We start from the raw sequence: 13,138 nt of genomic DNA, 5'->3' as shown, positions 1-13,138 counted from the left end.
GTGAAAAATAGGAATCATTTTAGATAGACGTGTAACTGTAGGAGAGTGGTTACATAAATTATATTCTCTCAGAATATTTTTCAGCCACTAAAATGATCAGAATTGCATTGTGAAATGAAAATACTTATGGTATGTTAAACAAAAAATGCAGTGTATAAAGTTTTATTTATATCTTGTTTAGAGCTTTACGTAAAGAAAATAAAATTATTGAGGCTAGAAGGAACTACATGATATTTTGATAATGATAATTAGATATTAGGATTATGATGATTTTTACAATGTCTTTTGCTGACATTATTTTCATAATAAAAGAATGAAAGTTGTAGTAAAAGACAGGTGCTGGTTCTGAGCAAGCAGGAGAAGAATCTATACCATATAAAATTAGCATGTATCCTTTTGCCTCTCAACCCCAACCTTTTCTGTGTTGCTAGTAGAAAGCAAACAGGATTGGGACTAACTGGATATGCTTTTACTGTATCATACCTGATTGATGACTGCTTTTCCCCAGCAATCCTTTTTTTTTTCTAATGTTTAAAGCTCTTAGTTAAATAAATCTAGGGTATATTCATGTCATCCTTTTTTTTTTTTTTTTTTTGGTACCAGGGATTGAACGCAGGGGCACTTGATCAATGAGCCACATCCCCAGCCTTGGTTTGTATTTTATTTAGAGACAGGGTATCACTGAGTTGCTTAGCACCTTACTTTTGCTGAGGCTAACCTTGAACTCACCTTCCTGTCTCAGCCTCCTGAGCCACTGTCATGTATTCTATTTTAATTAGTTCTTATTTGTAGGCCTGTGGTCTATTGTAAGTTGTTGTTTTTTTTTTTTTCATGTTATTGTAAGCGTCAAAGTTTATTTTTTCGCCTTCACCTTTTTTATTTCACCTTTATTTTTAAGACGTTTTGTCTGGACATACAGTGCAATGCTTTTTATGTATTGTAATGATGATGCCCTCTGGCTTCTATAGCTTCAAATTAATAGCAGATTGACAGTGCAGAAGAAAGCATTAGACACAAACCAAAAAAGGAACAGAGTGACCTGAGGGACAGTGTCAGGTAGTCTAATATACATCTAATCTGAATCCCATAACTACCAAAAATGGAGAATATTTGTCCACTTCCTCTCTTCTTCCCTTTCCCCTCTTTTTTTTTTTTTCGTGTGTGTGTGTTAATGGAATGTTCTTTTTTGACAACTTCTCAATTGGGAGATATGAAATAAACTCAATCTGTTGAGAATTGGAAGGTGTTGGGGCTTGAGAGGGATAGAGAAAGTATGAAAAGGGAAGTAAAATTCTGGTTAATTAGAATCATGTGAAGAGCTACCTTCACATGCAGTGTTGAAGCCCCCAGGAGCATGGAGACATGGACTGAAAACATTGCTAGTCTGCTGACTGATTCTAGGTTCTAGAGGCCAATATACACTTATACCATGATTGTCCTTAAAAAGATTTTTAGACCATTCCTCAGGGTTAGATCACTTTGCCATTGCTGTCTTCTCAGTCTGTGGCAAACATTGCTAATCAGTTACAGAATTTTTTCCTGCTGAGTTTTTCAGTCAGCCTCTGCCATTTGATTCTTCAGGTAAAACCAGCTTTTCTTCCCTGTTTATTAACTCATTGACTATGAAATCACAATTATTATAGATTACTAAATCAGGGTTTGGAACATCCTTTTATTGAGGGTAACTTAGGCTTCTGCAAGACAACTCTGGGGAAAAAAGGTGTGTGTGTGTGTGTGTGGGTGCTGAGTTTCTCACAGTTATTAATTTATCCAATTATTTTGAATATTCTGAAATCTAGCAAGTTTTTAGGAATTGTTCATGACTGACTTTTTGACCTTATTTCTTTTTCAAATTTTATGTTTTTAATGAGAAACAAGGTTTAACTAATAGTTCAAAGTTATGTAGCTGTCACAATTTTAGGGCTTAACATTTTATTCATCTCTGATTTTTTTTGTTAATCTATGCTTTAGATAGAATTTTAGCAAGTGAGTAAATTACTCACCTGAAATTATAGAAGAATCTTTAAAACTCATGACTAGTAAAATAGTTTTTTTATATTATTATTATGTTTTATTTTTGTAGCTGGGAAAAGCAGACACAGTGTCTCACAAGTTCAGAAGGAAATCAAAAGGCAAGGAAGCCCAAAGTGAAGAAACAACCAGTGCTCATAGTGTGACCTGTTCTTCCCTTAGTTCTTTATCAAAGGTGACCTGTGAAAATAATTACTTGAATACTTTGCAAGGGAAAGAAGACAAAGAATTCAAGAAATTTTCTTTCAGCTCACAACTTTTGGATTCTGAGTCTCTCACAGAACTGCCCTTGGTTGAGAAACTCTCAGATTGCAGCCTGTCTGCACCTTCTTTGTTTGCTGATAACGACATGGAAATTTTTCATCCTCCTCCATCTACTGCAGCTTCAGTTGCCAAGGGAATCTCTTTAGCTTCTTCTTTGTTGGAAGAAACTACTGAGTACATGCATTCAAATCTTATGGAGGTCTGTAATAATGAAGCTGTATCAGTATCTTCTTACAAGATTTGGAAAGATGATTGTTTGTTAATGGTCTGGTCAGTTGCTAGTAAGAGTGGTTCCGAATTGAAAAGTGCTAACTTAGAAATTTTTCCTGCAGAAAATTTCAAGGTAAGACAATGAATGTTTTATCATTCTACCTTAAATGGATAGTGCTTACTTAGTGTTTCTGCTGTTGGCTTGTCTGATGGTTTGTAAATTTCTTCCACATCCTTCTTACCTCTTTAATAAAAATAGGTAAGAGATGTGATAATTATTTTATTGTTCTGAGTAGGGACAAAATATTCAAAAGAGACAAGGAAGCATAATAATGATTTTATTGGGAAAGGCCATAGAAACAAAGCGAGTTTAGATAAAGCACAGCAAAGAATGTAGGCTTTTGACTCATACTGCTTGACTTAGATCTTGCTTCTAAAGCTTAATATTATCTGTGTTACATGATCAAGACATTTAGCAGTTTTGTGCCTCAGCTTTCTTTTGTTAACAGTATATGCCTGTTATTGTGAGGATTAAACAAGTTAATATCGGTGATACAGCAATAAATGGCACATGAAAATTTTTTTAAAAAATTATTTTCAATATATATTTTGTGGGTCTTTCTTCCTGCACTCTTTAAATATCTCATTTATTCTTTTTTTTTGTAATTTTTTCAACACTTTAAAAATTTTTTTATTAGTTATTATTGGACCTTTATTTATTTTGCTTATATGTGGTGCTAAGAATTGAACCCAGTGCCTCACACATGCTAGGCAAGCGCCCTATTACTGAGTCACAACCCTAGCCCCATCAACACTATTTTTTAAATTAATTAATTTATTTATTCTAATTAGGTATATATGACAGTAGAATGCATTTTGATTCATTGTACGCAAATGGAGCACAACTTTTTATTTCTCTGGTTGTATAATATGTAGAGTTGCACCATATGTGTGGTCATACATGTACCTAGGGTAATGATATCTATCTCATTTCACCATCTTTCCTGCCCCCCATGTCTCCTCCCCTCCCCTCCCTCCCCTTTGCCCAATCAAAATTCCTCTATTTTTTCCATTCCGACCACCCCCACTCCCCATTATGGATCAGCATCCACTTATCAGAAAGAACATTGGCTTTTGTTTTTTTGGGATGGACTTGTTTCACTTAGCATCATATTCTCCAACTCCATCCATTTACCTGCAAATGCCATAATTTTATTCTCTTTTAATCCTGAGTAATATTCCATCGTGTATATACAACACAGTTTCTTTATCCATTCATCTATTGAAGGGCATCTAGGTTCATTCCACAGTTTAGATATTGTGAATTGAGCAGCTATAAACATCAGTGTGGATGCATCACTGTAGTATGCTGATTTGAAGTTCTTTGGGTAAAGACTGAAGAGTGGAATAGCTGGGTCAAATGGTGGTTCTATTCCAAGTTTTCTAAGGAATCTCCATACTGCTTTCCAGATTGGCTGCACCAATATGCAGTGCCACCAGCAATGTCTGAGTGTACCTTTTCCCCTACATCCTTGCCAACACTTTATTGTTGTTTGTATTCTTGATAACTGTCATTCTGACTGGCATGAGATAAAATCTTAGAGTAGGGTTCTGAACAGACACTTTTCAGAAGAAAATATACAGTCGATCAACAAATATATGAAAAAATGTTCAAAATTCCCAGTAATTGGAGAAATGCAAATCAAAACTACTATACAATTTCATTTACTTTTATCAAATTCATAGATTTAATAAAACAAAACTAAACATCAAAGAGTAAGAATATAGTGTTTACTATCTACTTTTTTTCTCTCACTTATGTATTACTTCTTACTGAGTGTTCAGGCAACTGTTCTGTTGCTTCTGCAGCTCCAAAAGACTACCATTGTGATTTTGGGAAGTATGTGTACTTGCATTAGCATATAGATGTCCTTGGTAGAGTTGCAGTGAAGTTTGACCAGTATATCTGTCTTCCACAAAACTGACCCAGTTTCCTCTATGAGTTAGAATGGGTTGAAAGAGATACAGTCTGATCCACTGACCAGGGCAGAAGTTCTTGACTGTAGATGTACATTTGAATCACTAGTGGAATATAAAAAAAAATAAAATAAAACCCAAGATAAAACCTATTCCAGTTGCCTGAACCCTACCAGCTTGAGTAAGTGTAGAGAATGAGAATGCAAGAAATCTGTATTATTGTTATTTTAAGAACTCTTCCAGCTTTAAAAATCTGGTGCCAGCAGCTAGGAGTATAGCTTAGTGGTAGAATGCTTGCCTGGTATGCATGAGGCCCTGAGTTCAATCCACAATACTTGGGAAAAAAAAAAAAAGAATCTGGTCCTAGCCAGGATTGAGAGCCACCAGACTAGAATTTAGTACTCTTTAAAAAAATTATACCTGGGTTTTAACTGTAATGCTGCTTGTGAACATAATCTTGGCCTGTATAGTACTATGCTAGTGTGTTGTCAGTCATCTTCATAATGTAGTTTGTTAGCTTCTTACATTAGTATCTTTTTTACCATTTCAATTAAATAGAAAATTGATGTTCATATAATAGAGGTATTGATCCTTATTTTAATACTTTTATTACTTTTATTTAAAGATCACTGAACAACTTGGATGTTGTTTGCCTGTAATGGAAGCAGAAAGCACCAGAAACTTTCATTACAATGTACAGTTGGAAAAGCCTTTTACAGAAGGAAATCTTTCTGGCTTTATAAATTATCAAATGATCGATACTCATTCTGTTCAGCTGGAATTTTCCATAAACTTATCACTGTTAGATTTCATTAGGTAAGTATTTTCTGGAATGTTAATTTAGTTATTCTTTCAGCAAATATTTTTTAGGCTTTTTTTTTCCCTAGACGGAGGCACTATACTAAATGCTGGGCAATAGAACAATTAAAAACTGAACACAGCCCCTATCTTCAGAGTGCTTTTAGTCTAGGGAGGAGACATTGAACAATCACATAAATATATGTTATTATGACTTGTGCTGTTAAGAGAAAATAAATGGCATAATGAGAGATTATACTGTGACATCTGATTTAGGTTGGGGTTGGTTGGTGATCTTGAGAAACTTCTGAAAGGAAGTAATATCTAAACTGGAATAATGTCATAGATTCTGCATGACTCTTTAAGCTTTTAAAATTTCATTTGTATTTCATTCATTTAATCAGTTTTTCATAAAGTCAGTTTGTTAAGCTCTAGAGATTGGTAAGAAAATTACCCAACACAGTTATTAAAGTTTATTAACATAGCATTTGTGTTATGTTAGGCAGTGTATAGATTTATTAAAATAATTGAAAATAGTTTCTTAGCTCTTCTTCTCTAATTTAGTTTTATAAATATACTGTTTTTTAATGTTTTCAAAAATGAAGGCTGCCTGAACCAAGAATGCAGAATGCCTGTGAATATTTATACAATTTTTTAATCTCCACGCATCCAGTTATGTTACACTGCTATAATTTTTGTCCATTCCTTAACATTTTTTAGTAAAAAATGTGTTTATCAATCTTTCAAAGAGGGTTTATGTGCATGGTGTTGTATAAGGAAAAATCTAGCCTTAGAATATCTTCTATTCTGGGACTGTGAAAGTATTTTTCATGATGAACATTAGTAAGAAGAAGTACAATATGTGTCACACAAACAGTTGTTTGGTAGGAACTGATAAAATCCTCTGTATCTTTAAAAGTATCTTTTTTCCCCCTTAAATGTAAAATCAATGCTTATAAAAATTCAAATGCCATGGAAAAATATAAGTTGAAAGTGAAAGTTTCCAATAATAATCCCACCCCCTGAGAAGCCCATTGTTAACTATATTATCTTTAGTGTCATAACTATTTTTTAAAATATTTTTTTGGTTGTAGATGGACACAATAACTTTATTTTATTTGTTTTATTTTTTTTTTTTTTGTGGTGCCCGGGATAGAACCTAGTGCCTCATGCATGCTAGGCAAGCGCTCTACCACTGAGCCACAACTCCAGCCCCTCATAACTATTTTTAAAACCATATTTGTTTAAATTCTTTTTCTTGGTCTAATTTAGTTAAAACACTAGATCTTTGTATTCCTACTCTTTTACCAGGCTTTGTTAGAATATCACATCAACCCCAAATCAAAAGAGTACTCGAAAGAAAGGTTTTATTTTATATTTGAATGATTCATGAGATTACCTGGTAAAATTTTACTGGAATGACTAATATCCAGAAAAAGAGAAAATCAGGTGGTTTATTGAAAAGACATTTGCAATTTAATAATATCTTCTGCTTTCAGTGTTTTCATTAGGTTGGAGAATGACTGTAAGCATTCTAATTATATTTGGTTTAAAAACATAAATTTTGTGGGACCCAGATTTATAGTGATTATATTTTATTTCCATGAGTTTTTAAAAATGTGTTTAGAAGAATTTCATTCTTATGCACACAAATCTAATTTTAAAAATTATTTTCAGGCCATTAAAAATCTCAACTGAAGACTTTGGCAAACTCTGGTTATCCTTTGCAAATGATGTGAAGCAAAATATAAAAACATCAGAATCTCAAGCTGCTCTGCCTTCTGCCCTAAAAACACTGCAACAGAAACTGAGACTTCATGTTATTGACATTATAGGTTCGTAGAATTATGTAAAGGCAGTCTTGTGTTTGTAGGAGCTTTCTTATAATCAGAACTCAAATCAAGTTGTTCAAGTGTCAGATTGCTTGGAGTTTTATTTACTATTATGAGCATTTTCAGATGAGTGTGTTTTTTAGATCGCATTAAAGATATTTTATTGAAAAATTCACATAACATAAAATTTACTATTTTATCCATTTTTAAATTTACAAGTTCAGTGGCATTAAGTACATTCACATTGTTATGCAACCATCTGACATCCATCTCTAGAACTTTTTAATGTTCCCCAACTGAAACTGTATTCATTAAACATTAATTCCCCATTTCCCTTTCCTTCTTCAGTCCCTGGCAACTACCATTCTGCTTTATGACTTTATGAATTTGACTACTTTAGATATATTAGATTAACAGAGTCATATAATATTTTTCCTTTGTATCTGGCTTATTTCACTTAGCATAATGTCTTCAGGCTTGATTCATATAGTTGCATATGTCAGAATTTCTTTCCTTCTTGGTTTTGAATACTATTCCACTACATGAATATACCTCATTTTTATTATTTCAAATTTTCTTTTTTGACTTTTATGAATAATGCTGCTATGAACATAGATATAGAGATATCTGTTCATGTCCCTATTTTCAGTTCTTTTGGTTATATAGCAAGAGTGGTATTGCTGGATCACATGTGAATTCCATATGCATGCCTGACTGCTGCTTGCCTGCCTGCCTGCCTTCCTGTACTAGGGATTAAACCCGGGGCTTTGCACTTGCTAGGCAAGTGCTTTACCACGGATACCTCCCACTTTCTTTTCCTTTTTTAAATTTTTGTTTTGAAACAGGGTCTAGCTGAATTGCCCAGCCTGGCCTTAAACTTGTGATCCTCTTGCCTTAACTTCTCGAGTAACAAAAATTATAGGACCAGCTATCAATATTTAATTTTTTGAGGAATCGCCACATCATTTTCATAGCAACTGTACCATTTTACATTTCCATTAGCAATACATAGGGGTTCCAGTTTTTCTACATCTTTATCAACACTTGTTATTTTTTTTTAAAAAAATAATTGCCAACCGTTAGATCTGAAGTAATATCTCATTTTAGATTTGATTTATATTTTCCTAGTAATGAGTGATGTTGAGCATCTTTTTGTGTCTCATTGCTCATTTGTGTATCTTCTTGGGAGAAATGTCCATTTAAGTCCTTTTATATTAAAAAAATTTTTCATTTTTGTTTTATTTTAGGCAACGAAGGGCTATTGGCCTGTCAGATGCTCCCATCCATTCCCTGCTTACTGCATTGCCGAGTTCATACTAATGTAGTAGCTCTGTGGTTCAGATCCTCTTGCTCTGCTCTTCCGGACTATTTATCATATCAGTGTCAAAAGGTGATGGAGGGATCCTAGCAGAAGCTCTGCTTAATTTTACTCTATCAAGATAAATGGTTTACATATATAAACTTATTTACCAAAGTAAAAAGAACTCATGGTACTTTTAATGCAAATGGGGATTATTACAAGTTGTGGTTTATGTGTTTTCTTTTTGATTTCTGGTCAAGAAAGATCCCCAAGAAACTGTATCCCTAACCTTTTACTCAGGATTGTACAGTATGTTTGTGTCCCCAAAAGTGACCTAATCTAATATTATAAAATGCTAATGATTTATATATCATTTAGTGTAGAGGGACTGAAAATATTTATTTTGTTACAAATAATTTTATAGTAAGTTACTCTAGCTTTAGCTAATTTATAGTAAAGACAAGACTTGGTTCTCTGCATTAATGGAGGGGAGACATGAAATTGATAATCCCAAACCTAATTAATATTTGGCTTTGCAATGCAGTGTGTTTGTTGGTAGGTAAATTGATACTTTCAATTATGTTTTGCTTATGTCAGTTGGTATAGCACACGTAGGAGATACACAAGCATGCTGGATATTGGGGAAATTCAGTCTCATATTTTTTACTATTATTAACTTGTTAAACATAATTCCAGATTATTTGGCTATAAAATCAGTCTGTTTTCCTTTTGTGCTTATTTTAAAATTTAAAGAGAATCATTGTATTCTTATTTTTAAAACTCAGCCATTTATAAAGTATTATCATATAGAAACAAAACCCAGAGAGCACAATATGAAAGCAAACAATATAAAGACTTTTTGGTATAACAAATATCTTAGTCAGTTACCACTTAGGTCCTTTTGGCAAATCAGAATTTGTGATTAGAGTATAAATGGTGAAACTCATCTTTCCTGGCCTTTGAGTCCACTAGTACTCAATGGATATAGCTGAAGCAGTGACCAGCTAAGTATATCATATAGGTTCTTCAGTAAAATATAATCATTTTCATGTTATAGTGTGCCTCTATGGCCTCTGTCAGAATTGTTATCAGTAAAAGAGGTTGTGACTAGTATGAATGATGGACCAAAATCTTGAGATTGTACATTTACTGAAGTAGTATTTTATAAAACCTTATGGTGCTGTGGAAAATATTTATTGTTTCACTTTTTCTGACACTTCACCGTGGAGACTATTCAGGTAATACAGTTTTAAGTCATTGCATTAATACTCTGAGAAGTGGTACTTTTATCACCCAGGTCGGGCATTCTGGTTTTAGATGATCTCATCAACCATATCTGGTAAAGATGCTGAGGGGATTCCCCAAAGCCGATAGATTTCATTAGTCATTTGTGGGTAGAACAAAAGCAAAAACTGTATTTTTAAAAATTAATGTTTAAGTTATTCATTTAGATGTAACATCTTATTAATTTCACTCTTAAAAACATGCAGTAAAACCTTGCTAGAAGAGCAATAAGTGACTGGAATTTCCTGCATGATCAGTTCTTCCTTTTGAATAGAAGATCAGATTTGTTCAGCACTGTCATAATGAGGGGAATGTGCTGACTCTGGGGTTGTGGTGAACACTGGTAGTTAGCCTCATCAGTCTCTTCTTTGTTCCTGCCTGTCAGCAGCATCCCCTATACCTTACCTGATCCTGTTTGTTTTTCTGACAAATAGAAAGGAAATGCTACCACTTTGCAAGTAATGCAGCCTTTTGTGCAGGAGGTGCTCCAGTTTTTTGTGTCCTAACTTATATATGTTTGCATGGTTCCTGAGGCTGGGTCAGGTATGGAGTGATAAGGGTAAGATGCTAGGGATCACGTGAACAGCTCTCAGGGAGAGATTACAATCAGTTTTCTGCTGCTCTGTTGCAGGTTGTGTTCAGGAGCAGCAGCAGCAGTTGTCAAGCGACATGCTTTGCATACAGAGCTGTCTAGTGTTGGGAAATGTATAATGGTGGTAGGTCTAGGAGTTGGAGCAGGATTTTGGGTCTGCCAAAAAGAACATGGTATTACTTTTGTTCTTTTTGAAATCTCTAAATAAAAAGCAGAGTAACAGGGTTTCTACTGAAATGTTTAGTAGAATGTTTACAATTTTTATATTTTTATGATTTTTAAAAGCAAATAACAATAATAGAAAAGATTAGATATTAAATGACTTTAGATCAGTATATATTCTACCTAAACTCATTGAATGTTTTTAAGTTCTAAATCAGGCATCATCAATCTTTTTTGCATTATAGGGGATGTGATCATAAAATAAGGAAAATGATGTTTGTGGATAGAGTCAGTCTCTTTATGTTATAGCCATAATTTAGTCAGTGAAAGGACAACATCTGAGATAAGAGTTGTGGGAGGGATACTCAGCTATTTGAGTTGCTGAGATTAGAAATGGCATCTAGTTTGAACCTGGAGAAAAATAAGGAAAGACAGGAAAGCCTTAAGAGGCTGTGGAAGAAGAAGGGTCAGACTCCCATCAGAAGGGTTCTTGGGGATTCAGGCAGATGAGAGGCTCAGGGTTTGAAAGTGGACCCTGAATTAGGGTCCTGCTCAAGAAACTACAGGGGGAGGCTGAGCAGTTACCAAGTGCTAATGTGCCAAGCATACCAAGCACAGCATATGCTCTGCAAAGGAGCATTATTTTAAACAAGATTCTATTGTCATTTACCAAAACAGTTGTGGTAGACCTGCAGTATATTGTTTTTATTTTTTCTTTACTTTTATTTCATGTCATTAATATTTTAAAATATTGAGCTGTTTGTCTAATTTTTTTATGGATAAACATGGTCTTTGTTTCATGATTGTAAGCCACTGGAAGTACAAAGAACGTATTCATGTGTCTTTAAGGTGTTTTGCTGTGTTAAAATTTTAGGAAAAACCCAAGTGAATAACAATTTAAGAGCCATTTATTACCTTATTTTGGAGTTGAATTCTGTAATTTAAAAAAGTTCAGTTAAACATAATAAATACTAAGTGATCTATACTTTTCTTTGGTCTATATGTTCTTCATTATTTAAATAGCTGAATTATCTGATAAGTGATTTGGTAGGCATCAGCAAGAAAAACAAACAAACCCAGAAGTAATTAGAGTGGGATGAAAACAATAGTTTACTAATAACAGCCTCCAAAGAACCTAAAAAATAAAAATAACTCTTCAGTATGATGATCAGAGAACTTCGTGGGCTTCAGACAGATCAGAGTGTGGACTGATTCTCAGGATGTTTGTCTGTATCCCTTCTCTCATCCTAGGCTGGCCACAGCATATAAAGTTGCCCTTTCTTTATGGACACTTCAATATGTAAAATACAAGTAAATCAGTTAGAAACTTATTAACCAAAGAATCTGAGTGTTCTAGCTATCTCTTCATTGTGTATCCTAAAGCACAAAGCTAGATTAGAAATGGAGTTTAAAGCCATTGATTTATGCCTCTTGTTGGCTACACTGTATAGCAGGAAAAAAGTTCTGAAACTTGAAGCTCTATCTTTTGTGTACTAAAGAAAAAAGAAGTTTAAATGTACCCTGCCCACTGTTGTAAATGAAAAGAAAATGGGTCAGGATTAATGATTGCATGATAGTTAATTTGTTTATGTGTTTGTATAATGAGATTTAAAGAGTTTTTTTTAGGATTAAGAAATGTATGAATGAGTGTGTGTATGTGTGTGTGTGTGCACACGCGTGCGTGCATGCAAATGTGAGCATGTAAGTTTTTTTTAAAAAATAAAGCTTATTATTTAATGTTAGAGAAGTTAATTTCCACCGCAAAATTGAGAGGATGGTGGTATAGAGATTTCCCATAACCCACTCCTGACTTTTATAGCTTTCCCCATTGTCAACACCTGCCAACAGAGTGATACATTTGTTACAGTTGACGAACCTGCCTTGATACATTGTCACCCAAGGTCTATCCTCTACGTTAGGATTCACCTTTGGCATATTTTCTATAGGTTTGAATAATTGTATAACAACATATATTCACCATTATAGTATCATACAAAGTATTTTCACTGCCCTAAAAATTTCCTGTGCTCCATCTCCCACAGTCACTGATCTTTTTACTGTCTCCATAGTTTTGCGTTTTCCACAATGTCATATAGTTGGAGTCAAAAGTATGTATAGTTTTTTCAGATCATTTCTTTCACATAATAGTATGCATTTTAGTTTCTTCCATGTCTTTTCATGGTTTGATAGCTCATTTATTTTTTGGTGCTAAAAAAATCCATTGTCTGGATGTACCACAGCTTTTTAATCCACTCACCTCACCTACTGAAGAACATTTTGTTTGTTTCCAAGTTTTATCAGTTTTGAATAAAGTTGCTATAAAAATCTGTGTGTAGATTTTTATTTGAACATATGTTTTCAATCCTTGAGTAATAGTAAAAAACAAAACTGCTGGATTGTATGGTAAAAGTATGTTTAGTTTTGTGACAAACTGCCAAACTCTATTCCAAAGTGGCTATGCCATCTTGCATTCCCAACAACAATGAACTAAAGTTTTTATTACTTGCCTTGTCAGCATTTGGTGATATCAGTTGTTTGAATTTTGGCTATTCTAATAAGTGTATGTGATGTCTCATTTTATTTTCCATTTCCCTTATGACATAATATGTCAATCATCTTTTTGTGTGCTTATGTATGATCTATATATCTTTGGTGATTGCCTATTATGGTCGTTGGCCCATTTTAACC

At 33.8% G+C, this 13,138-nt stretch overlaps 1 protein-coding gene across 5 annotated transcripts in view; it reads left to right on the top strand.

The window, feature by feature from the left end:
• Ap4e1 (adaptor related protein complex 4 subunit epsilon 1) overlaps positions 1 to 13,138 on the top strand; it is a 77,810-nt gene that overhangs the window by 52,852 nt on the left and 11,820 nt on the right. For 4 of the 5 annotated variants that reach the window (XR_007343933.1, XR_007343932.1, XM_048793562.1 and 1 more), the window contains 4 exons: positions 2,084 to 2,638; positions 5,108 to 5,298; positions 6,958 to 7,115; positions 8,360 to 8,502. Coding sequence is in view for 3 of the 5 variants with exons in the window: in XM_048793562.1 (XP_048649519.1) it covers positions 2,084 to 2,638; positions 5,108 to 5,298; positions 6,958 to 7,115; positions 8,360 to 8,502 (1,047 nt within the window). In the remaining 2 variants the exon portion in view is untranslated. Of the gene's footprint in view, positions 1 to 2,083; positions 2,639 to 5,107; positions 5,299 to 6,957; positions 7,116 to 8,359; positions 11,436 to 13,138 lie in introns of those variants that run through there. The other variant, XM_015480666.2, reaches the window with a different exon arrangement.

This window comes from Marmota marmota, unplaced genomic scaffold (assembly GCF_001458135.2).
Source record: "Marmota marmota marmota unplaced genomic scaffold, marMar, whole genome shotgun sequence".
NCBI classification, from domain to species: Eukaryota; Metazoa; Chordata; class Mammalia; order Rodentia; family Sciuridae; genus Marmota; species Marmota marmota.
Note: the sequence above shows the minus strand (reverse complement) of the source record. Positions and strands in the feature narration are given on the sequence as shown.